Below are 26,552 nucleotides of genomic sequence, written 5' to 3' on the forward strand. Positions count from 1 at the left end.
GCCATTGGTGAAAGAAAACCATAAGAAGTCCTGTTGGCAGTTTGGGAGAAGCCATGTGGGGGACACAGCAAACATGTGGAAGAAGGTGCTCTGCTCAGATGAGACCAAAATTGAACTTTTTGGCCTAAAAGCAAAACGCTATGTGTGGGGGAAAACTAACACTGCACATCACCCTGATCACACCATCCCCACTGTGAAACATGGTGGTGGCATCATGTTGTGGGGATGCTTTTCTTCAGCAGGGACAGGGAAGTTGGTCAGAGTTGATGGGAAGATGGATGGAGCCAAATACAGGGCAATCTTAGAAGATAACCTGTTAGAGTCTGCAAAAGACTTGAGACTGGGGCGGAGGTTCACCTTCCAGCAGGACAACGACCCGAAACATCCAGCCAGAGCTACAATGGAATGGTTTACATCAAAGCATATTCATGTGTTAGAATGACCCAGTCACAGTCCAGACCTAAATCCAATTGAGAATCGGTGGCAAGACTTGAAAATTGCTGATCACAGACGCTCTCCATCCAATCTGACAGAGCTTGAGATATTCTGCAAAGAAGAATGGGCAAAAATGTCCTCTCTAGATGAGCAAAGCTGGTAGAGACATCCCCAAAAAGACTTGCAGCTGTAATTGCAGGGAAAGGCGGTTCTACAAAGTATTGACTCCGGGGGGGGGGGGGGGGGTGAATACAAATGCAGCCACACTTTTTAGATTTATTTGTATCATTTTCCTTCCACTTTTAAGTGGCAAGTTATGTACCACTTTGTTGGTCTATTACAAAATCCCAATAAAATACATTCACATTTTTGGTTGAAAATTTTCCACACTTTGTCAGGTTACAAGGGGTGTGATGAATACTTTTTCAAGGCACTGTATGTGTAAATATATTACGATCTAGGACTATAGGAGGAAAGAACAGGAGTGTTGTCACATTCTCATTGTTCATGCATTAACCACTTGCCGACCGCCGCAAGTACATATACTGCGGCGGTCAGCCCCTCACAGGCAAAGTGACGTAGGTCTACGTCACTAGCCTGTGAGGCTCTGGGGAGCTCCCGCGCGGTCACGGACCCCCCCCCCCCCCACCGCGTGTGACCAGCGAACCCGATGTCCGCCGGTCACTCGCCGATCGTCGGAGCAGAGGGAGAAAGGCAGGCAGCTGATGTAAACAAAGCCGCCTGTCATTCTCCCCTGTGTAGAAACAGTGATCATACGGTTCTACTATGTAGGACCGTTGATCACTGTTCCTACACCTCAAGCCACAGCCAATCACAGTTAGAATCACGCCCCTAGGGACACACATAACCCCTCCCTCTCAAAAAAAGTTAACCCTTTCACTGCCAGTGTAATTTTGCAGTAACAGTGCATATTTATAGCTCTGATTACTGTAGAAATGTCACTGGTAACCCCAAAAGTGTCAAAATTCAGTCAAGGGTCCAATCTGTCCGCCGCAATGTCACAGTACCGCAAAAAAAAAATCTCAGATCGCCGCCATTACGTGTTAAAAAAAACAACAAAAATGACAAAAATCTTTCCCTTTATTAGTAAACGCGATAACTTTTGCGCAAACCAATCAAAATACGTTTTTTTGCGATTTTCCCCCCCCCCCCCCCCCCCCAAAAAACCTATGTAGCATAAAACAAATTGGCCGAAAAAAAAAAATTTTTTTTGGGGAATTTCATATAAAAAAAATGTGAAAAATATTGCTATTTTTGCAAAATTGTCGCTTTTTTTTTTTTTTTGTTTATAGCGCATGATCAAAAAATCGCACAGGTGATCAAATACCACCAAAAGAAAGCTCTGTTTGTGGGGAAAAAAAGGACGTCAAATTCGTTTAGGTACAGCGTCGCACGACCGTGCAATTGTCCGTTAAAGTCACGCAGTGCCGAATCGCAAAATAGGCCCTGGTCAGGAAGGGGGTAAAATCTTCCGGGGCTTAAGTGGTTAAAGGTGGTACTCTGTCCATCATGTCAAGGAGTATCAAGGGAAGATGGTAAAGTCCTTAGGATGTAACGTGTTGGGAGGAGCCTGTACATGCCAAGACACTAGTTCACCAACTCTGCCGTGATCTACTCCACACGTAGCTGCTGACACAGGAATGTGCGAGAGATGTGAGGCCGGGGGTTTAAGACCTGAAGTTTAAATAAAACTTTTCTGTCTTCATTATATAACTTATTTTAGGCACTTGCTGCCTGCCTGCAATGTACTATGTATGAGCCACCCACACAGGCAAATCAATGTACCCGTAGGTCGCTGCCTGTTTCCAGATTTAGGGCACCGGCATCCGTACCCCCTCCCTTGCCCTGACCTGCTGATAAGCTGTGTCCAATCACAACCCAGAGCTCTGTGTTGATAAAACCAATACAGAGCCTCTGTACACAGGGAACGAACTCTGCAAAGCAGAGTTGAGAAATGTAGAGATCTATTAGTAAAAGCAGCACACTGTTGACATTGGTAGGCACACGTTTAACCCTTTGATTGCCCACAGATGTTAACCCCTTCCCAGCCAGGGTTATTAGTACAGTGACAGTGTATAGCAGGGGTGTCGAACTCAATTTAATCATGGGCCGCATCAGCATTATGATTGCCCTCAAAAGGGCCAGTTGTATCTGTAAGACTAGATGTCCAGAGCATCCCCCTACCCTTAAATAAGATGTTAAAGCGGAGTTCCGGCCTCGGGGGTCAATTTGCACTAAAAATACCCCCGGGACAGTCAGGGCTAGTACATTCCATAATGGATAGCCTCTGAATTGTCCCGGGTCGCACTTACCTGAAATACTTCCCTTGAAAAGTTCTTCTGCAGCGCTGCCATCTCAGGTGTGGGCAGCTGAAGCCGCAGCGTCCCTCTTCGGTGTCCTCTTCGTGACGACGGAGTCCCACAATGCGCCTGCACCGGCCCCGCTCGTCCCTTCCGGTGCAGGCGCAGCATCCCTGCACAGCTTCTGGGCATAAAAGTTAAGACCCCAGAAGCTCTATTTGTGTGAACAAAAATGATATAAGTTTTTGTATGGGTCCCAATGCTTTAGTAATATAGTGTACCTGGTGTTTTTTTTTTTTTTTTTTCTTTTCCCCCCTTTAGACTGTGTTTGTTTTTTTTTTTAAGTATGCACAGCACTTGTAAAAATACAAGGAGGGAAGGACTTTTTTTTTTTTTTTCCAAATGCTTTTTATTGAAAGTTTTGCAAAGATAAACAAAAACAAAAGAACATACAAACAGTAGAGCTTTTGACAGTTGCTCGCTCAAAATGCACAGTGGAGAAAGATGTAATCAGTGGGATATGCAGAAGCTTCACTTCAGGAAGGGCTCATTTTTAAAATGTATGTTAATAATAGGGTGTGTGTATGTAGTTTATATAGCAGTAAGGTGTTAGGTGACACAGCGATGTGTGACAAATCCAGTTCAAAGAGCCAGTAACAAATTATCTACCTGTAATTGACCTGAAAATAATACCAGAGATGAGTTGCATTCTAAATCGTCGCTAGACTGGACTTTCAGGATTTAAATCCGGTTACCCCTAAAATCATTATAGCATGTTTGTGTCTATTAAAGCTGTACCTAAACCAAACACATTCTTTACCTGTATCTAAGCACCACATACTGGAAACACTATCCAATTCATTTTTAATATTTAACACAAACGCCCCCCCCATCCATCCATGTCTCCATCCATCCTTCCACATCTCTGTCCATCGTTCCACTCCCCCCGTCCATCCTTCCACTCCCTCGTCCATCCATGTCTCTGTCCATCCTTCCACTCCCCTGTCCATCCATGTCGCCGTCCACGCCTCCGTCCATCCCTGTCTCTGTCCATCCGTCCACTCCCCTTCCATCCATGTCTCCGTCTATCCTTCCACTCTCCCTTCAATCCATGTCTCCGTCCATCCTTCTACTCCCCCGTCCATCCATGTCTCTGTCCATCCTTCCACTCCCCCGTCCATCCATGTCTCTGCACATCCTTCCACTCCCCCGTCCATCCATGTCTCCATCCATCCTTCCACTCCCCCCGTCCATCCATGTCTCCGTCCATCCTTCCACTCCCCCGTCCATCCATGTCTCCGTCCATCCTTCCACTCCCCCGTCCATCCATGTCTCCGTCCATCCTTCCACTCCCCCGTCCATCCATGTCTCCGTCCATCCTTCCACTCCCCGTCCATCCATGTCTCTGCCCATCCTTCCACTCCCCCGTCCATCCATGTCTCCGTCCATCCTTCCACTCCCCCGTCCATCCATGTCTCCGCCCATCCTTCCACTCCCCCGTCCATCCATGTCTCCGCCCATCCTTCCACTCCCCCGTCCATCCATGTCTCCGCCCATCCTTCCACTCCCCCCGTCCATCCATGTCTCCGTCCATCCTTCCACTCTCCCGTCCATCCATGTCTCCGTCCATCCTTCCACTCTCCCGTCCATCCATGTCTCCGTCCATCCTTCCACTCTCCCGTCCATCCATGTCTCCGTCCATCCTTCCACTCTCCCGTCCATCCATGTCTCCGTCCATCCTTCCACTCTCCCGTCCATCCATGTCTCCGTCCATCCTTCCACTCTCCCGTCCATCCATGTCTCCGTCCATCCTTCCACTCTCCCGTCCATCCATGTCTCCGTCCATCCTTCCACTCTCCCGTCCATCCATGTCTCCGTCCATCCTTCCACTCTCCCGTCCATCCATGTCTCCGTCCATCCTTCCACTCTCCCGTCCATCCATGTCTCCGTCCATCCTTCCACTCTCCCGTCCATCCATGTCTCCGTCCATCCTTCCACTCTCCCGTCCATCCATGTCTCCGTCCATCCTTCCACTCTCCCGTCCATCCATGTCTCCGTCCATCCTTCCACTCTCCCGTCCATCCATGTCTCCGTCCATCCTTCCACTCTCCCGTCCATCCATGTCTCTGTCCATCCTTCCACTTCCCCGTCCATCCATGTCTCCGCCCATCCTTCCACTCCATGTCTCCGCCCATCCTTCCACTCCCAGTCCATCCATGTCTCCGCCCATCCTTCCACTCTCCCGTCCATCCATGTCTCCGTCCATCCTTCCACTCTCCCGTCCATCCATGTCTCCGTCCATCCTTCCACTCTCCCGTCCATCCATGTCTCCGTCCATCCTTCCACTCCCCCGTCCATCCATGTCTCTGTCCATCCTTCCACTTCCCCGTCCATCCATGTCTCTGTCCATCCTTCCACTTCCCCGTCCATCCATGTCTCCGCCCATCCTTCCACTCCATGTCTCCGCCCATCCTTCCACTCCCAGTCCATCCATGTCTCCGTCCATCCTTCCACTCTCCCGTCCATCCATGTCTCTGTCCATCCTTCCACTTCCCCGTCCATCCATGTCTCCGCCCATCCTTCCACTCCATGTCTCCGCCCATCCTTCCACTCCCAGTCCATCCATGTCTCCGCCCATCCTTCCACTCCCCATCCCATATTTATTTTGTGTTTAGTTATTTTTTTTTGTAAGGGTTAGGGGTTAATTTATTTATGATTAAGTAAACATTCGTTTTGGTGGTGGTGGTAGTAGTAGTAGTAGTAGTAGTAGTAGTACCCTAAGAAAAAAAAAAATTCTAACTTTAAAGCGGTTGTAAAGGCAGAAGGTGCATTCTTTGCCTTAAGATCAAAAGCTTTCTTTGTAGCAGCCCCCCTAATACTTATCTGAGGTCCATCTAGATCCAGCGATGTTGGAGTTTTTCTCGGCTGCCCTGGACTCTGCTCCTCATTGGCTGAGACATTGGCTCTCGCTGCTGTTAATCAAAGTCAGTCAGCCAATCAGGAGAGAAACGGGGGAGGGGCGGGGCCTGGGCTGTGGCTCCGTGTCTGGACACATGGAGTTGTGGCTCGGCTCAGCTTCCCCATAGAAAGCTGCTTGCTTGAGGGAGAGGCCAGGAGAGCTGAAGAGGGACCCAAGAAGAGGAGCATGCGGGCTGCTCTGTGCAAAATTTACAATTCGAGCGAAAGCAATAATTTTAGCGCAAGACCTCTAACTCTAAACAGGTATTTATTCAAATTTTTTAATTTTAATAAATAAGCGTCGCCTAATGGAGAATTTTAAATACCGTAGTTTGCCACCCTTCCATGAGTGTGCGCAATTTTAAAGCGTGACATGTTGGGTATCTATTTACTTGGTGTAACACAATCATTCACATTTTACAAAACAATTTGGCTAACTTCACTGTATTTTTTTTTTTTTTTTTTTTAATTCATGAAAGTGTATTTTTTTCCAAAAACATTGCATTTGAAAAAAACGCTGCGCAAATACCATATGACATAAAATATTGCAACGACCGCCATTCTCTAGGGTCTATATACTGTATGTTTTGGGGTTCTAAGTAATTTTCTAGCAAAAAATGTTGATTTTTTAACTAGTAAGCAACAAATGTCAGAAAAAGGCTTAGTCCTAAGTAACCTCCCGTGTATGATATTTACATATAGGTAATCCTATTGGTACAGTAAATATCTCCTGCACGTGCACCGTATAGGAGATATTTACTTTACATGCAGCTGGGGACGTCACCAGGGCATGCGCTCTGAAGGAACGGCATAGCTGGGCTGTTCTTTTTAGAGCTGTGCTGTAGACAGCGACTCCCGCATGTATGCTCGGGAGTAATGTCATCGCTGGCTCAGCCATTCATACCACCGAAGCCCCCAAACCCGGAATGAAGACCAGTGAAGATGCATAAATGCACATTATGACCTTTAACTGCCCGGGGCCTGATTTATTTAGTTTTTTAAATGCTGTTTACTACCGCTTTAACAAAAGAATATAAAATAAATTATTGGATGTTGAAATAGTTGTTACCTTGGAAGTCCTATTGTGACAAACTAGGAGCACAGAGAGGGATCACAAGAAGGCAAATCGCACAGACTAAGAGGTGCGGGGTATTTATTGGAGGACTTTGATATACAGGAGGGATGCAGTAAGAGGTGGGTCTACAAATGGCAATCCAAGGGAACAGGGAGACACACTGCAAGATCATGATATAACCATATAATCCAATCGGGGATGTGTTTAGGACAACCACATTGGACCGCAGGGGTAAATCCCAGGGTCCACGGCAATATAGTATAGGAAGGAGGGAAGTCCACTGGGGCAGAAATATGGTGCTACAAGATGGCATGGCACAGCAAAGGGAAGAAATTTGGCACAGCAAAAATAGTCCACAGGACATGGAATAGTCCATGGGCCAGAAAGATGGCAGAGGACATGGAATAATCCACGGGGCAGCAAGATGGCAAAGCAAAGGGAATAGTCCACAGGGCAGATTATGGCACAGCAACGGGAATAGTCCACAGTAGGGATCGACCTATTATTGGCACCACAGATATATCTGGGGCCGATATGCACTTTCCCCGATATATCGGAATCGGCCCCTGAGGCTATCGAGATTGCCGATATTTCGGGAAGGTGCTGTACCGGAGTGATGCCTGCCGCTATAGAGGCATCACCCCGGTACCGGCGTCCATAGCCGACGGTGGGCTGTCTTGTAATGACAACCAATGCGGCTGAGAAGCCACTTGGCTGTCATTACAAGGAGCGGGAGGGGACGCCCCCCTCCTGCTGCCTTCTGCGGCTCGCCCGGGTCTCCTGTCCCACCGGATCCTACCTGCACGGCTGCCGAAGAGAAGACCCGATCAAAGCCGCATTCAGCTCTGATTGGGTCTCATGTAAAAAACCCGAAAAGTGATGTCATAACATCACTTCTGGGTACTCTGTGCAAAATTTAAAAAACTGACCGCATTCCAAACAGCCAAACTTGGCGTTTTTTAATGCTTTTCAGTGCCCCCCCCCCCCCCCCAGATCCCTCCACAAGGAGTACCTGTAAAAAAGAAAATAGAGGAAAACATTTTTTTACATGTCCGAAAATTATCGGCCGATATCCGATGACCAAAATATCGCTATCGGCATTAAAAAAACATCAGTCGATCACTAGTCCACAGGACCACATTATGGCACAGCAAAGGGAATGGTCCACGGGGCAGCAGAGAGGCACAGCAAAGGGAATGTTCCACGGGGCTGCATAGAGGCGCAGCAAAGGGAATGTTCCACGGGGCTGCATAGAGGCGCAGCAAAGGGAATGTTCCACGGGGCTGCATAGAGGCGTAGCAAAGGGAATGTTCCACGGGGCTGCATAGAGGCGCAGCAAAGGGAATGTTCCACGGAGCTGCATAGAGACGCAGCAAAGGGAATGGTCCACGGGGCTGCATAGAGGCGCAGCAAAGGGAATGGTCCACGGGGCTGCATAAAGGCGCAGCAAAGGGAATGTTCCACGGGGCTGCATAGAGGCGCAGCAAAGGGACTGGTCCCCGGGGCTGCAGAGAGGCGCAGCAAAGGGACTGGTCCCCGGGGCTGCAGAGAGGCGCAGCAAAGGGACTGGTCCCCGGGGCTGCAGAGAGGCGCAGCAAAGGGACTGGTCCCCGGGGCTGCAGAGAGGCGCAGCAAAGGGACTGGTCCCCGGGGCTGCAGAGAGGCGCAGCAAAGGGACTGGTCCCCGGGGCTGCAGAGAGGCGCAGCAAAGGGACTGGTCCCCGGGGCTGCAGAGAGGCGCAGCAAAGGGACTGGTCCCCGGGGCTGCAGAGAGGCGCAGCAAAGGGACTGGTCCCCGGGGCTGCAGAGAGGCGCAGCAAAGGGACTGGTCCACGGGGCTGCAGAGAGGCGCAGCAAAGGGACTGGTCCACTGGGCTGCAGAATGGCACAGCAAAGGTAATGGGGGGGGGGGGGGCTGTGCCTGTGACCCTTGACCACACCACTTGATTAAAATGTCTGTGGTACTCTCCTTTGTTCAAAGTAGCAGAACCCTTTGGCAGGTAACATTTTCTACCAATATTTTAACTATGTATTTAGCTTTTTTTTCCCCTGGAGTTCACCTTTTTATAATATTGATCTTAGGATTTTATAGGAAATTAACTTTTATGTGCGTTATGATGTGAAGCAGGTTATGGGGCTCCTTTTTGAACCTTCGCTCATTACAGACTGTAGGCAGCTGAATGCATGCAGTTTGGTGTAATAAGCTGCAATATGATCATTTGTATCTCTTGGTTTAACAAGTGAATTGTTAATCTGGAAGAGCCTGTAGTATTGATAAACAGCAGCATGCATCGTCTGAACAGAGGGCCAGCCGGATCCTAATTGTTTTCATATTTCTGCCTTGTTTTCAGGAGAAGCTGCTGGCCAACACGTCGCAACAGATGGCAGACATCAGTCGCTTAAAGGGTAAGACAAACACACACACCATCCAGCACAGGCGTACAGATGGATCAGCCCGCACAGACGCGCCCTCTGTCTATACATTTTTCAGCTGTACCAGTCTTCCAATACGGCTGTGTTGACACAAGTTCAGATCGCTGTGCTAGTCACATTGCACAAACACATTTTCCAAAATGATCAGAGAGAAGAAAAGGCACCGCTTACCAACCCAGTGCATTAGTATAAAGATAAATGTGGCCTTTAGTCAGCACCACTCCAGCCATGCCCCCCTGACTTGTTTCGCCCCACTCACCAGGGCTTGGTCACAGAGGTGGGGATTTTCCAACATGTTTGAAATTCCTGTTTATTGAGCATTTCTACCTTTTTTTTTTTTTTTTTTTTTTTTTTTATTTAATTGAAAAGGGACATGGCGATTCACCACATGTGCAACACAGTTGTTTGGGATTGATATAGCGCCAACAGTTTGTGCAGCACTTTACAAAATCGGGGCCATGGTGCAGTTACAGTACAAATGAATGAAAGGATTAGGTGGGATCTGCTTGTCTCAGAGCTTACAATTTTTGATACAAATGGTACCTGTCACGTTTCTGGGAGAGACTTGAGCACATGAGAGGGAACCTGTTGCACACCTGAAAATATACCAGCCTCCCCTCATAGCCGGTCTGACTCACACCTGTGGGGGGGGAAAAAAAAAAAAGAATCCCCTACCTCCATCTTCCCCTCATAGCCAATCTGACGCACGCTAGCGGGGAAAAAAAAGAACTGCAGTCTCTAACCTCCCCTCATGGCCGGTCCAACGCAAAGCTGGAAAAAAACAGCCTCCTACCTACCCACCCTCATAGCCGGTCCGATGCACACCTGTGGGGTAAAAACTGGCTTCCAACCCACATCTAAAGAAAATACTGGCCTCCAACCTCATCATAGTTGGTCCAATGCACACCTGAAAAAAATGCGTGCATCCAACCTCCCCTCATAGCTGGTCCAACGCAGGCCTGAAAAAAAAATACCAGCCTCCAATGCTTCCTCATAGCCCGTCCGACGCACACCTGTGGGGGGGGAAAAAGGGACTATTGGCCTTCAACCCCCCCCCCCCCCCAAGCCAGTCCAACCCAAACCTGTGGGGGAAAAACGAACTACCTCCCTCTAACCTCCCTTCATAGCCAGTCAGACACACCTTTTGGGGGAAAAAAGGACTACCGGCCACCAACCTCCTTTCATAGCCGGTCCAACTCAGAGCTGTGGGGAAAAAACTACCTCCAACTTCCCCTCATATCTGGTCCAATGCACATCTGAAAATTATACCAGCCTCCATCCTCCCCTTATAGCTGGTCCAGCGCACACCTGTGGGGGGGGGGGGACGACTACTGGCCTCTAGGGGGTGCGCATCTTCACTGGTCTCACGATTCGATTTGATTACAATTATGTCAACGATTCGATTCAGCGATGCATCACGATTACTATAAAAGACAAGAGAAGGGCGCACCGACCTAGTTCAATACCATAAAACATTTATTGGAAAATTGTTAAAACCACGTCATACATTATACTCGCAAAAGTATGCTATATAAAAGCATAACGCCAAACGATTCCTTCGACTATCCAGAGACCGCAGCACCATATTCCTTAGGACAAGCGTGTCCATATAGATAGGGCCAACGTGTTTCGAGGGAGAACCCTCTTCCTCAGAGCCATCAGATGGCTCTGAGGAAGAGGGTTCTCCCTCAACACGCGTTAGCCCTATCTATATGGACACCTTCAAGTTCGCTTGTCCTAATTAAGGAATATGATGCTGCGGTCTCTGGATAGTCGAAGGAACCCGCTTGTCCTAATTAAGGAATATGGTGCTGCGGTCTCTGGATAGTCGAAAGAATCCTTTTGGTTTTATGCTTTTATATAGCATACTCTTGTGAGTATAATGTATGACGTGGTTTTAACAAATTTCCAATAAATGTTTTATGGTATTGAACTAGGTCGGTGCGCCCTTCTCTTGTCTTTTACACACAACAGACAACAACAGTATTTTTTTTGAACAGTAAATATGAAATTGCACAGTCCCCTTCAGTACATTAAACAGTCCCATTTCCATAACACAGCCCCCCCCATTTCAACACGGGCCCCCCCCCTCCCATTTACATAACACAGCCCCCCCTCCCATTTCCATAACACAGCCCCCCATTTCCATAACACAGCCCCCCCCATTTCAACACGGGCCCCCCCCTTCCATTTACATAACACAGCCCCCCCTCCCATTTACATAACACAGCCCCCCCTCCCATTTACATAACACAGCCCCCCCTCCCATTTACATAACACAGCCCCCCCTCCCATTTACATAACACAGCCGCCCCCTCCCATTTACATAACACAGCCGCCCCCTCCCATTTACATAACACAGCCGCCCCCTCTCATTTACATAACACAGCCGCCCCCACTCATTTACATAACACAGCAGCCCCCTCTCATTTACATAACACAGCAGCCCCCCCATTTACATAAAACAGCAGCCCCCCCCCCCTATTTACATAACACAGCCCCCCCCTTACATTATACAGCTCCCTATTTACAATAATATAGCCCCCCTGCACTCCCAGGACAGCCCTGCCAGTGCACTTTAAAGTTAAAACAAATCGGTGTAAGTGAATTTGTTTCAGGGACTCCTCTCTACAGTGTGTAAGGGTTAATGTAAACTGATGCCTCTCTCATCTTATTATCTCCGATCTTTCATCATCGCCAGTCGCGTGCACTCCTACCGGCCCGGAGGAGAACGGCTGGCCAGAGGGCATGTGACTGACGGCGAGGAAAGATCAGAGATAATGTAAGAGAGAGGCATCAGTTTAGATTAACCCTTACACACTGTAGGAAGGGGTCCCTCAAATGGATTCACTAACGCAGATATTTTTTTAACTTTAGAGTGCACTGGCAGGGCTGTCCTGGGAGAGGTGGGTGGAGCCGGGATGACGTCATCCATGCATTGATGCGGCCGTTCCTCAGGATCAAATTCGAATCGTTCAAGGCTGCATCGCGATTTATCAATGCTACTATTAATTTCAACACCCCTGCTGGCTTCCCAATTTCCCGCTCATTGCTGGTCCTATGCGCACCTGAAAAAAATTCCTGCTTCTAACCTCCCCTCATAGCTGGTCCAACGCAGTCTGTAAAAAAAAATACCGGCCTCCAATCTCCTCTCATAGCCAGTCTTACACACGCCTGAAGGAAATAGTGGCCTCCAACCTCCCCTCTTTGCCGGTCCAGCGCAGCCTGGGGAAAAAAAATTCCGGCCTCCAACCTCCCCTCATTGCTGGTCCAATGCTCACCTGAAAAAAACGACCTACCTCCAACCTTCCCTCATAGCTGGTCTGACGCACACCTGTGGGGGTGGGGGGAAGGACCACTGGCCTCCCAACCTCCCCTCATTGCCGGTCCAACGCACACTTTAAAAATATACCGGCCTCCAACCTCCCCTCATAGCCGGTCCAATGCAGGCCTCAAAAATATACTGCCCTCCAACCTACCCTCATAGCTGGTACAACACGTGACAAAAATTCCGTCTTCCAGCCTCCCCTCATAGCCAGTCCATCGCACACCTGAAAAAAAATACCAACCTCCCCGCATAGCTGATACAACTCACACCTGTGGAGAAATAAAAGGACTACCTACCCCCAACTTCCCTACATAGCTGGTCCAACGCACACCTGAAGCAAATACCGGCCTCCAACCTCCTCATAGCCAGATTAATGCACGCCTAAAAGAAATACCGTCTTCCAGTCTCCCCTCCTAGTAGGTCCAACACGCCTGAAAAAATGTACAGACCTCCAGCCTCCCCTCATAGCCGGCCCTACACAAGCCTGCGGGAAAAATAGAACTGCCCACTTTCAATCTTCCCTCACAGCTGGTCGATTGACACACAGCGGCTGTATGGATCCTAAGGAACATGCCAGTGATGACACCCTTACAGGGACACACACCCGCCTCTGGACTGCGTTTCTCAGCATGTCATTGATTTTGACAGGCCGGGTGCATAAACAAAAATCTGCACAGGGGTACAGGTCTGTGTGGCCGAGAAAATGAAGGTCCTAAAACACAAAGGGTGTCATGGATTCACAGTCCTCTACAATATTACAATATACAGCGCTTGCTATGTTTGCCTCCGCCACTAAAAAAGTTGAAAAGTCATCTATTTTTTTTTTTTTTTTTTGGCAGAACAATTAAATGAACTACGTCAGGAATTCCTGCGACAGGAGGATCAGCTGCACGAGTACAAGAACAATTGCACCTTGCTACAGAAAGCACTGAAGGAAGAGAGGTCGGGATTTAATCTTTATGAGCTGTTTGCTTTCGGCACGGGTACTTTTGTGCTGCATGGAATCCACTAATCTTCTGATGTTCACATTAGTCAACAGTGTACCAAACAGCTGGCAGATCAGAAGCGTGAATACGAAGAGAGCATTAAGAAGCTGCAGCTGGCAAGCAAAGATAAGGTGAGCCAGATTCTGAAATGTCAAAGTATGTCCATAGATTACAGTGCTGGTGTGTCTCCGGCAGTAATAAATATCATTGTATACAGCGGGGAAATTAATGATTTGATCCCCTGCAGATTGTGAAGGTTTGCCCACTTACAAAGAAATGAAGAATCTATAATGTTTTATCATGGGTGTATTTTAACCACTTATGGCCCGGAAGATTTTCCCCCTTAGTGACCAGGCCATTTTTCTCTTACGTCCTCTGACAGATGCAGCCACTTGATAGTTTCCTCACAAATGGGTAATGCGCCCTCTGCAGGAGTAGGCTAGGCAGTGAAACTTCATAGGAAAACTTTTCACTAGACACCTTTAGGGGCTATCCCTTCAGACATTACCCCAGACACATCGTGCTTACTAATCAGTTTTTTGCTGCCTAGCTTAGGAGTAGGACCTAGGTTCCCCTTCTGGGACTCCTGTCTCAGTTTTTATTTTCTTTGAGAAATGTTTATTTTATTTTTTCTTTACTCACTATCGCTAGCTAGTGTCAGGGGGATCCTCCTGGTGAACTACAAGCAACAGCCGGGCTGGGGTTTGGCACTGGATAATCTAGATCCTTATAGTCTCCCAGCCTGGCCAACGAGCGTGAGAAGGTTGTGGTCCGCCCAGGCCTCGCCACAACGGTGCCCCGACGGATGGGGATGAGCCTGCGTAGAGCTCTTTCGTCCGGACGCATCAACCTGGAACGCCCTGAATTGCAGCCTACCCCTCTTGGCTGACAGCACAGGCGAGCTGTATCGGAGCGGAGCACCATCGTATGGTATGTGATGCTATGCCCCCTGTGTCCCTTGAACAGTCACCTGGGGGGGGTGATGTGGGCCCACTCCTGAGGATGTCAGAGCTGCGGTCTCTGTGAGGTCCTCTGGCCTGTCATGAAAGGTCCTGCCCTCCCTGCTCCCGCCGGAGGCTCTATAGCGGCGTCTAATGCATTGGGGGGGCGGGGGTTGTAATGACTAGTACCTTGTCCTGGGGGGTACCCTGTGATGGATTCCCGCAGTGGCCCTGTTCCCTGGGCTCCTGAGAGCTGGCACTGTTTTCGGCTGCCATTTTAGGTGTGGGCAGCCATGCTGCATCAGTGTAAGGGCGCAGCCATTTTCTAGCCTCCCTGCTCCCGCCGGAGGCTCTATAGCGGCGTCTAATGCATTGGGGGGGCGGGGGTTGTAATGACTAGTACCTTGTCCTGGGGGGTACCCTGTGATGGATTCCCGCAGTGGCACTGTTCCCTGGGCTCCTGAGAGCTGGCACTGTTTTCGGCTGCCATTTTAGGTGTGGGCAGCCATGCTGCATCAGTGTAAGGGCGCAGCCATTTTCTGGCCTTGCTGGGTGTTTGGCGCTGTTTTCGGGCGCCATCTTGGATGTGGGCAGACCGTGTTGTATGGGCGGCAGCCATTTTCCCTGTGCTTTCCCTATACTTTATTATGGCACCATGTTTTTGTTGCTCAGAGGGACTTCGTCCTCTAGTGATGTTTTAGTCACTTCCTCCCATTCAGTTTCACTTTCTGCAAACAGCGTGGAGAGCGGTGGCTGACTTTTCTCTGTTACAGTAAGGGGGTCTTTAGTCCTTTTTGGGCACTGTCCAGACACATTTGGCTTCTATCAGTTTATCTGCTAGCTAAATGGGGACTGCAGCGGCAGCGCGGTTTGGCGGTGCGGACCGCAATCGTGGATTTAAAGGGCCAGTGTACCCTTTTTTTTTGTAACATTGCCAATATGGAGTCCCAGAGTGAAAATTTCCCCACTGATCTTGTTTGTGCATCCGGGTCATCCGGATCGCCTTCCCTAGCCTCTGTCTGCAGCCATAGAAACGTTGGAATCCAAAGTAGATCTTGTCATATCACAAGTTGCTGTTCAAAAAAGGCCGTTGCCTTCTCAGTCTTCTGATTCAGAGCCTGATGTGGTTGCCACGGACACTGCCCTCCCTGAGGGATCCCTGTTCTCACACTCAGACAGTGAGGAGGAGTCGCCCTCCCTCGCTGCAGCGCGGGAACGCGCTCTGGTTGAAGCACTGGTTCGTTCAGTCAGGGAGACTGCGAATTGATGATGAGCCCACACAGTCAGGAAAGCGGGTTGTCTTCGGCTCCCGCAAAGCCCAGAAGTCGGGCCAGGTTTTCCCCTGCCCCGGGGAGTTTCACAAAATCGTGAACGAGCAATGGCGGCGCATTAAGCACGTGCTGGCAGTTTCCCGCACCGTTATCCCTTTGCAGACTCAGTTTCCAATCGCTGGACGGTGTCACCTAAGGTGGACCACACTGTTTCGCGGTTGAATAAATCCACGGTGGTGCCCGTGGAGGACTCCCCGGTGTTTAAGGACCCGGTGAACAGGCGCATGGAATTACTTTCCCGCCACCTACACTTGGTGGCGGGCTCGCTTCTCAAGCCTGTGTTCAGCTCCGTGCTGGTTTCTGACAGTCACGGAGTGGATTAAGGTGCTTAAGAGCAACCTGCTGTCGGTTCCCCTGACTCTCATTGAGCTCACGGATCAAATGGCCCAGGCCATGGTGTATCTGTGTGACACGGCTCTGGATGAGGCTCCCTTGGTCGCAAGATTGTCTGCGGAGGGGATTTCTTTTCGCCGCATAGTGTGGCTGAAGAGCGGATCAAGCGTCTAAGACCGTGTCTGATCGCCCTTTTAGGGGAATTCTTTTTTGGTTACTCTTTGGATGAGATGATCAAGGATCTCACTGGGGGTAAGAATACTTTTTCTTTCCCCAGTCCTCGAAGGATAAGGCACCCCGCGGTAAGTGTGGCCCCTCCAAGGCTCATTGGGGGCTTTTTCGTGCCTCAGGGGCACAGAAGAAAGGGAAACCGTTCAAAGCCTCCGGCGGCAACAAGAAGGCTTGGTCAGGTACGCCCAAGGCTGGTCAGTCTGCCACCCTCACCTGGTTCAGAAACCCTGGACGTCTTTGATTCAAGACAAATGGGTTCACGGACGGACTCTTACAGGGTACAAGATCGAATTTCGGTCTCGCCCAGTGGACAGGTTCTTTCCATCAAATCTCTGTCTGTCTCTGGATTGTTTAACGGATCTCGAGGGGGCAATGCAAGATCTTCTTGCACAGGGCGTTATTGTCCCGGTTCCTCAGCGGGACAGGTTTTGAGGTTTCTATTCCAACCTGTTCACGGTGCCCAGAAAGGAGGGCAAGGTGCGTCCAATCCTGGACCTCAAAGTGGTTCAGAGAAACCACTTTGTACTAATGCAGAAGTTTCAGATGGAATCCATCCGGTCGGTGGTGGCGTCTTTAAACCAAGGAGATTTCTCTTACGTCCTCTGACAGTTGCCGCCTGATGGTATTAGCCTTCACTAATGGGTAATGGAGCCCTCTGCAGGAGCAAGGCTAGGCAGATAATTATTAGGTTAATACAAAAAAACTTGTATACCTCGGCACGCAACTAGGGGGCCATCTTTCAACCATTATCCTGAACCCAATCTGATATTACCTCAGTTTTACGCTGCCTAGCTTAGGAGCTGGTTAGGTCTTTCTGACTGAGACCCTTTGTCTGTTTTCTTTGTTTTTTTTCCTGTATTCATGTGTTTTTCTTTGCACAATAGATTTTTATTTCTCTCACTTTCACTAGTTAGTCAGGGATTCCTTTCCTGGGGGACTACAAGTGACTGCAGAGCTGGGCCTCGGACTGGGTAATATAGATCCTTATGGAGTCCCAGCCTGCCAACGAGCGTCGCAGGTTACTGGTATGCCCATGCCTCGCAACGACAGTGCCCCTCGGTATGGGGACGAGCCCGCGGAGCTGCGTCTTCGCTGAAGGGTGTCTCAACCCGGATCGCCCGCGTGTTGCCAGCATCCTTCTTGACTGACTCACTTAGGGTGGGAGGTCTCCCGTATCAGAGCGGTGCCCGCTTCCTGGACTGGTGAGTACTGATACCCCCTAGTCCCTGGGGACTTTTGGGGGGTTGTGGGCCCACTCTTTGGGGATAGCAGGGCTGGTGGTCTCTGTGGGATCCCACTTTTGGCCGGCTTTGGGTTTTCTCCCCTCCCTGTTACAGCGATCTCAGCTGGATGGGGTACTAGTAGAACTTGGGGGGGGGGGGGTGCTCCATAGCTCTGAGGGTCTCCTGTGGTAGCCAGAACGTGTGCATGTACTTTTTTTGGGGCCATTGGGAGCGGACGCCATGTTTATTGTGGGCAGATCCTGGACTCTGTGTAAGGGCAGCAGCCATTTTAGGATACTGCACAAGCTCCCGATCGGGTGCCATCTTGGATGTGGGCACATGCCTATTAAGGGCAAGCGGCCATTTCTCTTACGTCCTCCGACAGTCGCCGCCTCTTCATATTCGTCACATATGGGGTATTAGACTTTGCTCCGAAGGAGTAGCTAGGCAACAGAATATGTTAACAATAAAGCTTTAACATATCCCACCCTCAAGGGGTGGTCCCCTCAGTCAATACCCTCCTACTTCCTGTAACCATATCTCAGTTTTAATGTCTAGCTTGTCAGGAGTGGCTGGCTCTCTCTGTGCTGGGACTTTTTGTCCCAGACTCTTTCTTCTTTTTGATATTTTGTTTGAGTTTTCTCTCTACCTTTACTTAGCTGTTATTTTTGTCAGCATTAGTTAGTTCTTCGGACGAAGAGGATCATGCGGACTGGGTCTCGGGCTGATCCCCCTGGTCGCAGGTCGTGGGTCAGTGGCTTCCCAGTCTGCCATCGAGCGTTCAGCCAGGTAACGCTCCTGGCACGGTGAACGACCCATCCCTGTTCGGTGCAGGGATGATTGGTGAGGTGGCTACCTCACCGGACGCTGTGCGGTTTCTGAACCGCCATTGTGTGCGTCTTGAGTAGCGACTCTCCCTGCCTCATGTGCAGCGGCTTGTTCGCCTGTGCGGGTTCCCCACGCCATGTGAGGTAAGTGTATCTATGTGGGGACCTGTCTGTCTGGGGGGGTCTCAGTCTGGGACTGTGTAACCTGCCTTTAATCACACTGCTTGTCTCCCTATCTCTCGGCTGCATGCTGTGGGCTGCAAGGGGGGGGGGGGGAGCTGTATGACACTGAGTATGTCAGGCTGGGCAGTGTGAGGAGCTGTGTGCTGTGGGGCATGTTTTTAATGGCATGTTGGGGCATATACAGCGATCGCTGCGGCGATCTAACATGTATCCATACTATGGGATGATATTGTGTGTGATTTTATGCACTGTGGAGCGGCGATTTCGGCGCCAAACGGCGCCATTTTACCGGCGCCCGCTCCGGCCGCATGGTTTACATGCACGGCGGCCATTTTCTTGTAGCCTCCATAGGCTTACATAGAGCGCCCTGGCAGCATCACTTCCTCTCTCCTGGAAGCACCGATCGAGGCAGCAGCAGCAGCGGTGTCTCCTCAGGTTTTATCCTTCTATTCCTGTGTTCCATTGCCTGTGTTCAGTCTGTATATTCCCTGTGGGGGTCTCATTGTGCCTGAGTGTGGTGCGGTGGGCTGCGCTTGCCGCGCTTGCTGTAAGGGGGCAGTTAACCCTTGGTTGTCTGGCATACAGGGGCAATGGATTCTCAGGAGGGCAAATTTCCCACAGTCTTGGTGGAAAGCCAGGGGACCGCTGTTTCCCCCCCAGGGGGGGATTTGGCCACTATTGTGGCTGGCCTTGCTGCACAGGTGCAAATGCTGGTGGCTGCTCAATCTACTAAACGGCCCAGAGTTGCTCTGTCCTCTGATTCTGAGGGTGAAGGTGATGGGGCTGTTCTGGCGGGGACCCCCCTATCGGGGTCCCGCTCCTCTCTAGATCTAGTGGGGTCTGAGGTAGAGGCTGAAGTTGAGGGGGTTGATAATTCTCCCCCTGGCTCGCCTGAAGAGCTTGCAATCATGGATGAGTTGATTGCTTCCATTAAGCAGACGCTGCGTTTGCAGGACGAGGTGTGTCCCCCAGCTGCCTTGGCGGCTTATGGGACGCAGAGAAAACGCAGGACGCCGCAGGTCTTTCCCTGCAATGCTGATTTTCAGCGCGCTGTTAAGGACCAATGGCGCGATTTGCGCAAGCCTTTTGCGGTACCAAGTAAATTTAAGCTGCGTTATCCTTTCTCGCCTGCCACTGATGAACGGTGGTGTGTGCCTCCGCCAGTAGATCATGCTATTGCGGTTTTGAACAAAGCCACTGCGATCCCTGCAGAGGGATCCCCTATTTTCCGTGATGCCACGGATAGGAGACTGGAGTCTCTTGCCCGTCATACTTATTCTGTTACGGGTTCTATGCTTAAGGCTCTGTTTGCTTCTCTCATGGCGGCCCAGGCGATCGCAAGTTGGACGCAGATGCTTAGGCGCGTCCTAGTGGCCGATTCGGCCTCAGCGGCGACCCTGGATATGGTGGATCAGATCCACCAGGGTGTCATGTATCTGTGTGATGCGGACCTGGACCTGATTCCGTTGGCCGCGCGTGTGCACAGCGTGGCGGTGTTGTCTCGCCGCCTGGTTTGGTTGAAATGTTGGTCGGTGGACCAATCTTCACGTAAAACCTTAGCCAATCTGCCTTATGATGGGTCTCGCCTTTTTGGGGAGTCCCTGGATGTGTTGATTAAGGGGATTACTGGGGGTAAGAGCACTCTCTTGCCCCATTTCCCCAAGGCTAAGGGGGCTTCTGGGAAGAAGCATGCTAATTTTCGGCCCCCTCAGGGGTCCTTTCGTGCCTTTCGGCCGCACTTCAAGGGCAAACCGTTCAAGGGCCAGGGCTCTCAGAAGAAGCCCTGGTCTGGAAAACAGAAGTCCGGCCAATCCGGACCTGCGGCCCATAACAGTTCGGCCTGAAGGGGCGCCCTCACCCAGTTTTGGGGTGGGGGGACGCTTGCTCGGTTTTCTTCAGCCCTGGTTGGCCCGTGTGCGGGACAGATGGGTTCTGGAAATCGTTCGATCTGGTTACAAGATCGAGTTTCTCTCTCGGCCAGAGAGCAGATTTTTTCCCTCAAATCTACAACTGTCTCCAGAGCGCCTGCGGGATCTGCACCTGGCGGTGCGGGACCTGAGGGCTCAGGGAGTGGTGGTTCCGGTGCCTCATCGGGACAGATTTCGGGGGTTTTATTCCAATCTGTTCACTGTGCCCAGAAAGGAGGGCAAGGTTCGTCCAATTCTGGACTTGAAAGCTCTGAACCGCTCTGTGCGGGTTCGCAAGTTCCGCATGGAATCCCTGCGCTCGGTGGTGGCTGCCCTGGTTCCGGGGGAATTCATGGCCTCCATCGATTTGAAGGATGCGTATCTTCACATCCCCATATTCGAGGGTCATCAGAGATACCTTCGATTTGCCATTGCGGAGGATCACTACCAGTTCGTGGCGTTGCCCTTTGGGCTCGCCTCGGCTCCGCGGGTCTTCACCAAGGTGCTTGCACCGGTTCTGGCATTATTGAGAGCCCAGGGCATTTCTGTCCTGGGGTATCTGGACGACATTCTGATTCGGTCTGCGACCAGTCAGGGTCTGGAGAAGGACCTGTCTGTCACGATGCAAACTCTGCAGGAGTTCGGTTGGACGATAAATGTTCCAAAGTCGACTCTGAGTCCGTCGGTTCGTCTTCCCTATCTGGGAATGATACTGGACTCGGTGCAGGCGAAGGTCTTCCTGCCGGAAGACAAACTCAGGACTCTTCAGGAGGAAGTCAGGTCCCTCAGGGACGTTCCGAACTCGTCTCTGCGGACGTGTATGAGATGTCTGGGATTGATGGTCTCGGCTTTCGAGGCGATTCCTTTCGCGCAGTTTCACACGCGGGGTCTCCAGGCGGAGATCTTGTCCAAGTGGGACGGGCGACCTCAATCTCTGGATCTTCAGATCTCGTTGAGTCATCGCACCAGGGAAAACCTCCTGTGGTGGCTCCAGTCCCCGTTGGTGTCCGGGGGCAAGTCGTTTCGTCCGATCTCGTGGACGATAATCACCACGGATGCCAGCCTGTCGGGCTGGGGTGGTGTTCTGGGCGTTCTGTCCGCCCAGGGGACCTGGTCGGAGGGGGAGTCTTCCCTCCCGATCAACATTCTGGAATTGCGTGCGATAAGGCTCTGTCTTCATCGCTGGACGGACCGGCTGCAGGGCTGCCCGGTTCGGGTGCAGACGGACAATGCCACGGCGGTGGCCTACATAAACCACCAAGGGGGCACCAGGAGTGCCCGAGCGGCTCGAGAAGTGGCCGACATTCTGTCTTGGGCCGAGACTCATGTCCCGGCGATAACGGCGGTTCACATTCCGGGAGTGGAGAACTGGCAGGCGGACTATCTGAGTCGCCAGACCCTGGATCAGGGGGAATGGTCTCTCCACCCGGCTGTCTTCCAGATGTTGTGCGCGAAGTGGGGTCTTCCAGATGTGGACCTGTTCGCGTCTCGCCTCAACTACAAGGTGAAGAGGTTCGTGGCAAGGACGCGCGACCCTCGGGCGGACGCGTCGGACGCGTTAGTGGCCCCGTGGCATCAGTACAGGCTGATGTACGCGTTTCCACCGATTCAGTTGCTGTCCCGGTTCCTTCGCAGGTTACACTCGGAACGCAGCACGGTGATTCTTGTGGCACCGGACTGGCCTCGCCGGTCCTGGTACGCAGACCTCGTGAATCTGGCGGTCGACGCCCCCTGGCGTCTGCCTCTTCGGGACGATCTACTGTCTCAAGGACCGATTTACCATCCTGCTTTACAGTCGCTGGCTTTGACGGCCTGGCTGTTGAGACCGAGGTCCTGAAGGAGAAGGGTCTCCTTCCAGAGGTTGTTCATACCTTGATCAACGCGAGGAAGTCTTCCTCGGGAAAGGTTTATTACCGTACTTGGAAGGCCTATTTTGCCTGGTGTGAGTCCAGGGGGTTTTCACCCCGCACGTACTCGGTTTCCCGTGTGCTGTCTTTCCTTCAGACGGGTGTCGATCAGCGTTTGGCGCTGGCTACGATAAAGGGTCAGGTGTCTGCGCTGGCCGTTCTGTTTCAACGTCCCGTAGCTTCCAACTCCTTGGTTGGCACTTTTATTCAGGGTGTGCGGCATCTGGTTCCTCCTAGGAGGGATCCCTTGCCCCCTTGGGACTTGAATCTAGTCCTGTCTGTGTTACAACGTGCTCCTTTTGAACAGATCAGGGAGATCTCGTTGTCTATGTTGTCCAAAAAGGTCGCCTTTTTGGTGGCGATCACTTCGGCTCGCAGAGTGTCGGAACTGGCGGCTTTGTCCTGCAAGTCTCCGTACCTGGTTGTTCATTTGGATAAGGTGGTCTTGCGACCTAATCCTTCTTTTCTGCCGAAACGAGTTTCGGAATTCCATCTTAATGAGGATATTGTTTTGCCTTCGTTGTGCACGAAGCCTAAACATCCTAAGGAGGTGAGATTGCATTCTCTGGATGTTGTTCGAGCGATTAGGGTTTACCTTAAATCGACTGAGTCTTTTCGAAAGACGGACTCCTTGTTTGTTCTTCCAGAGGGTCCTCGGAAGGGCATGGCGGCTTCCGCCTCTACCATTGCCAAATGGATCAGGCAGACCATTGAACAGGCTTATGCCTTGCAGGGGAAGGTTCCCCCTGTGCCTGTGAAGGCGCACTCTACTAGATCTCTGAGTACGTCTTGGGCCTGTCGTCATGGGGCTTCTGTAGCCCAGGTGTGTAAGGCGGCGACTTGGTCGACCGTGCACACTTTCACAAAATTCTACAAAGTAGATGTTCAAGCATCGGCGGATGCTTCCTTTGGCCGCAAGGTTCTTAGTGCGGCTGTTCCCTAGGGTCCCTTGTTGGGGACTCCTGGCTGTTGGGATAAGTTTTGTATCCCCTGGTTTTTTGTCTTTTCCTGGGTTGTTGCTCCTGTTGAGCACTTATTTTAGCTGTTGCCCAGCTGGTTTCCTTCCTTTGGTAAGGTTCCTTTCTTTGATGTGGAGACTGCGTTGCCTTTCGGCGCGGATGCGTTTCCCACCCCTCATGTTTGCACTGCTTTGGGACGTCCCCATATGTGACGAATATGAAGAGGCGGCGACTGTCGGAGGACGTAAGAGAAAACGGAATTTTTGTAAAATCTTACCTGTAAAATTCCTTTCTCTGAGTCCTCCGACAGTCGCCGCCCCCGCCCCTCTTTTGGGGTTTGAATGTATACTCTACTGCTATTCCACTAAAACTGAGATATGGTTACAGGAAGTAGGAGGGTATTGACTGAGGGGACCACCCCTTGAGGGTGGGATATGTTAAAGCTTTATTGTTAACATATTCTGTTGCCTAGCTACTCCTTCGGAGCAAAGTCTAATACCCCATATGTGACGAATATGAAGAGGCGGCGACTGTCGGAGGACTCAGAGAAAGGAATTTTACAGGTAAGATTTTACAAAAATTCCGTTTTTTCCTGTGCCTTTTTACATAGTTTCAATAGGCATCTTTTGTCTGGGCTCGAGGGCTGGGCCTCTAGAGGCGTGAGGCCACTTCCTCCTTCACACATCTCCTGTGTAAAACTGTACTGACAGGCTGGGGGATTTTTGTTAATCCTTCTGCCTTTTTTCAACCAAAACGATTTTTACTTATGGCTGGTGTGTTTTCTGAGGGGGCACTTTCAGTTAGCGCAGATTGCGGGGGGGGGGGGGGTAGGTCTGCGGGAACCGCTGATTTAAAGGGCCAGCGTCCCTTTTAATTGTTATGGGAAAAATTGACTCCCGGGACAACAAATCCCCTGCAGGCCTGGTGGGGGCTTCGGGTCCACCCTGAAGCCTCTGAAATGACCTCTATATCTGCTGCTCTTGCGACTTTGGCATCCCAGGTGGATCTGCTGATGTTGGAATGCTCCCCCAAAAAACGGTCTGTGCTCTCCTAGTCCTCTGACTCTGAGCCCGTGTTGGTTGCCACGGACAATGGTCCCCCTGATGGGGGCCCGGTCCTCTGCTTCTGAGGGGGAGGAGGAGGAGACATCTTCCTCCTCGTTAGCCCTCCTCGTTAGCGCGGGTACTCGCGCTACGATGGATGCTCCCCTTAAGGACCTTAAAAGAAACTCTCTATCTTGATGATAAGCCATCTCAGTCAAGTAAGCGGTCCGCTTTTGGGTTCCGAAGGGCCCAAAAGTCAGGTCAAGCTTTTCCCTGCCCTGAGGAATTTCAGGGGGTTGTGAATGACCAGTGGCGGCGCATCAAGCACATGGTGGTGCCTAAGCGTTTTTTTCCCTCCGCTATCCAATTTTGGAGGCGGGGGACAACCGTTGGACGGTGTCCCCAAAAGGTGGATCACACTGTGTCTAGGCTGTATAAGTCCACCTTGACGCCTGTAGAGGTTTCCCCTGTATTCAGGGAGCTGGCAGATAGGCGTGTGGAAGCGTGCGCTCGCGCGGTGTGATCCAAGGTGCTTCGCAGCACTCTGGTGGCGGAGTCGGCCTCTCCGCCTGCCCTTGCCATGGTGGATCAGATCACCCATACTAGGATGTTCTTGTGCAACGCAGCCTTGGACGAGGGCCCGTTGGTCGCCCAGTTGTCTGCGGTAGGGGTCGCGATCCGCCGCATTACCAGGTTGGAGAGCTGATCAGCTTACCGCGCGTCCAAAAGACGGTATCTGAGGTCCCCCTATGTGGGGGCTTGTCTTTTTGGGGATACTCTGGATGAGTTGTGTAAGGGGCTCACTGGAGGTAAGAGTACTCTGTTGCCCCAGGTCACTGAGGGTACGCCCCCCGCACACGGCTGGGGCCCTCCTTTCAAGACTCAGCGTAGTTCCTTTCGTGCCTTTGGGACGCAGAAGAAGGGTAGACCCTTCCGGTGGCCACAAGAAACCGTGGTCGGGTAAGTCACAAGCCAGTCAGTCCACCTGAAGGGAAGCCCTCACCCGTTGTCGGATGGGGGGACCTCTTATTTGTTTCAGGAACCCTGGTTGTCCGGCATTCAGGATAGGTGGGTTCACGAGCTGATTCGTCCAGGGTACCAGATCTAGTTTTGACCTCACCCCGCGGACAGGTTCTTCCCGTCCAATCTCCAGCTGTCCCCCGATCGTCTCAGAGATCTCATGGGGGTAGTGCGCGATCTGCTTGCCCAAGGAGTCATTGTACCCGTTCCTTCACGGGAAAGGTTTTTGAGGGTTTTTACTCCAACCTGTTCATGGTGCCCAGACAGGGAGGCATGGTGCGTCCGATTCTGGATTTAAAGTCTCTGAACCGCTTTGTGCGGGTGCAGAAGTTCAGGACGGAGTCCCTCCGGGCTGTGGAGGCATCGTTGAGGCCCGGGGACTTCTTGCCCCCATCGACTTGCAGGATGCGTATCTGCACATCCCTATTTTCGAGGGTCCTCAGAGATGTGTCCACTTTACGGTGGCTGGGGAGCACTATCAGTTAGTCGCGTTACCTTGCGGTCTCGTTTCGGCTCCCAGGATTTTCACCAAGGTATTGGTTCCGGTTCCAGCTTTGCTGCGTTTACGGGGCATCGCGGTACTCGGTTACCTGGACGGCCTTTTATTAAGGTCGAGCTCATGTGTGACCTTAGCGAGCAATCTGGCCGTGACGGTTCAGACACTCCAGGAGTTCGGGTGGACCATCAGGAGTCGGCACTGCCTCTTCATATTGTCTTCAGTACCTGCGGATGGTCCTGGACTATGCTCAGGCTTAAATTTTTTTTTTTTTCTTCCGGAGGAAGAACTCGGGACTCTGCGGAAGAGATCAGGGGACGACGATCTCTCCTCCTTGCGGACCTGCATGCGGGCTCTGGGCCTGCTGGTTTTGGCTTTCGAAGCAGTTGCTCAATTTTCACAACAGGACTCTGCAAGGCTGAATGTACCCAAGTTGATCGGTTTTTAATTTTTCAACTTGGTTACAACCAGCCTGTTGGATTTTACATGCAGTTATTGCTACTGACTGTTTTTATAGCCGCTAGCAATAGTCAATGTGTTCTTTCGGTAGGGGCGGCTTGCAGGAATGAAAATCGCTCTGTCCATGGCTGGCCTAAGAAAACTAGAACTGATGCA

General features: G+C 51.2%; 1 protein-coding gene across 2 annotated transcripts in view; it reads left to right on the forward strand.

The window, feature by feature from the left end:
* Positions 1-26,552, forward strand: part of GOLM2 (golgi membrane protein 2) — a 76,586-nt gene that overhangs the window by 13,180 nt on the left and 36,854 nt on the right. For both annotated transcript variants that reach the window (XM_082252744.1, XM_082252743.1), the window contains exons 2-4: positions 9,141-9,195; positions 13,390-13,492; positions 13,583-13,667. In XM_082252744.1, the coding sequence (XP_082108870.1) occupies positions 9,141-9,195; positions 13,390-13,492; positions 13,583-13,667 (243 nt within the window). The remainder of the gene's footprint in view (positions 1-9,140; positions 9,196-13,389; positions 13,493-13,582; positions 13,668-26,552) is intronic.

The sequence above is a fragment of the Pelophylax lessonae genome (genome assembly GCF_965119305.1).
Source record: "Pelophylax lessonae genome assembly, chromosome: 4".
Taxonomy (NCBI): domain Eukaryota; kingdom Metazoa; phylum Chordata; class Amphibia; order Anura; family Ranidae; genus Pelophylax; species Pelophylax lessonae.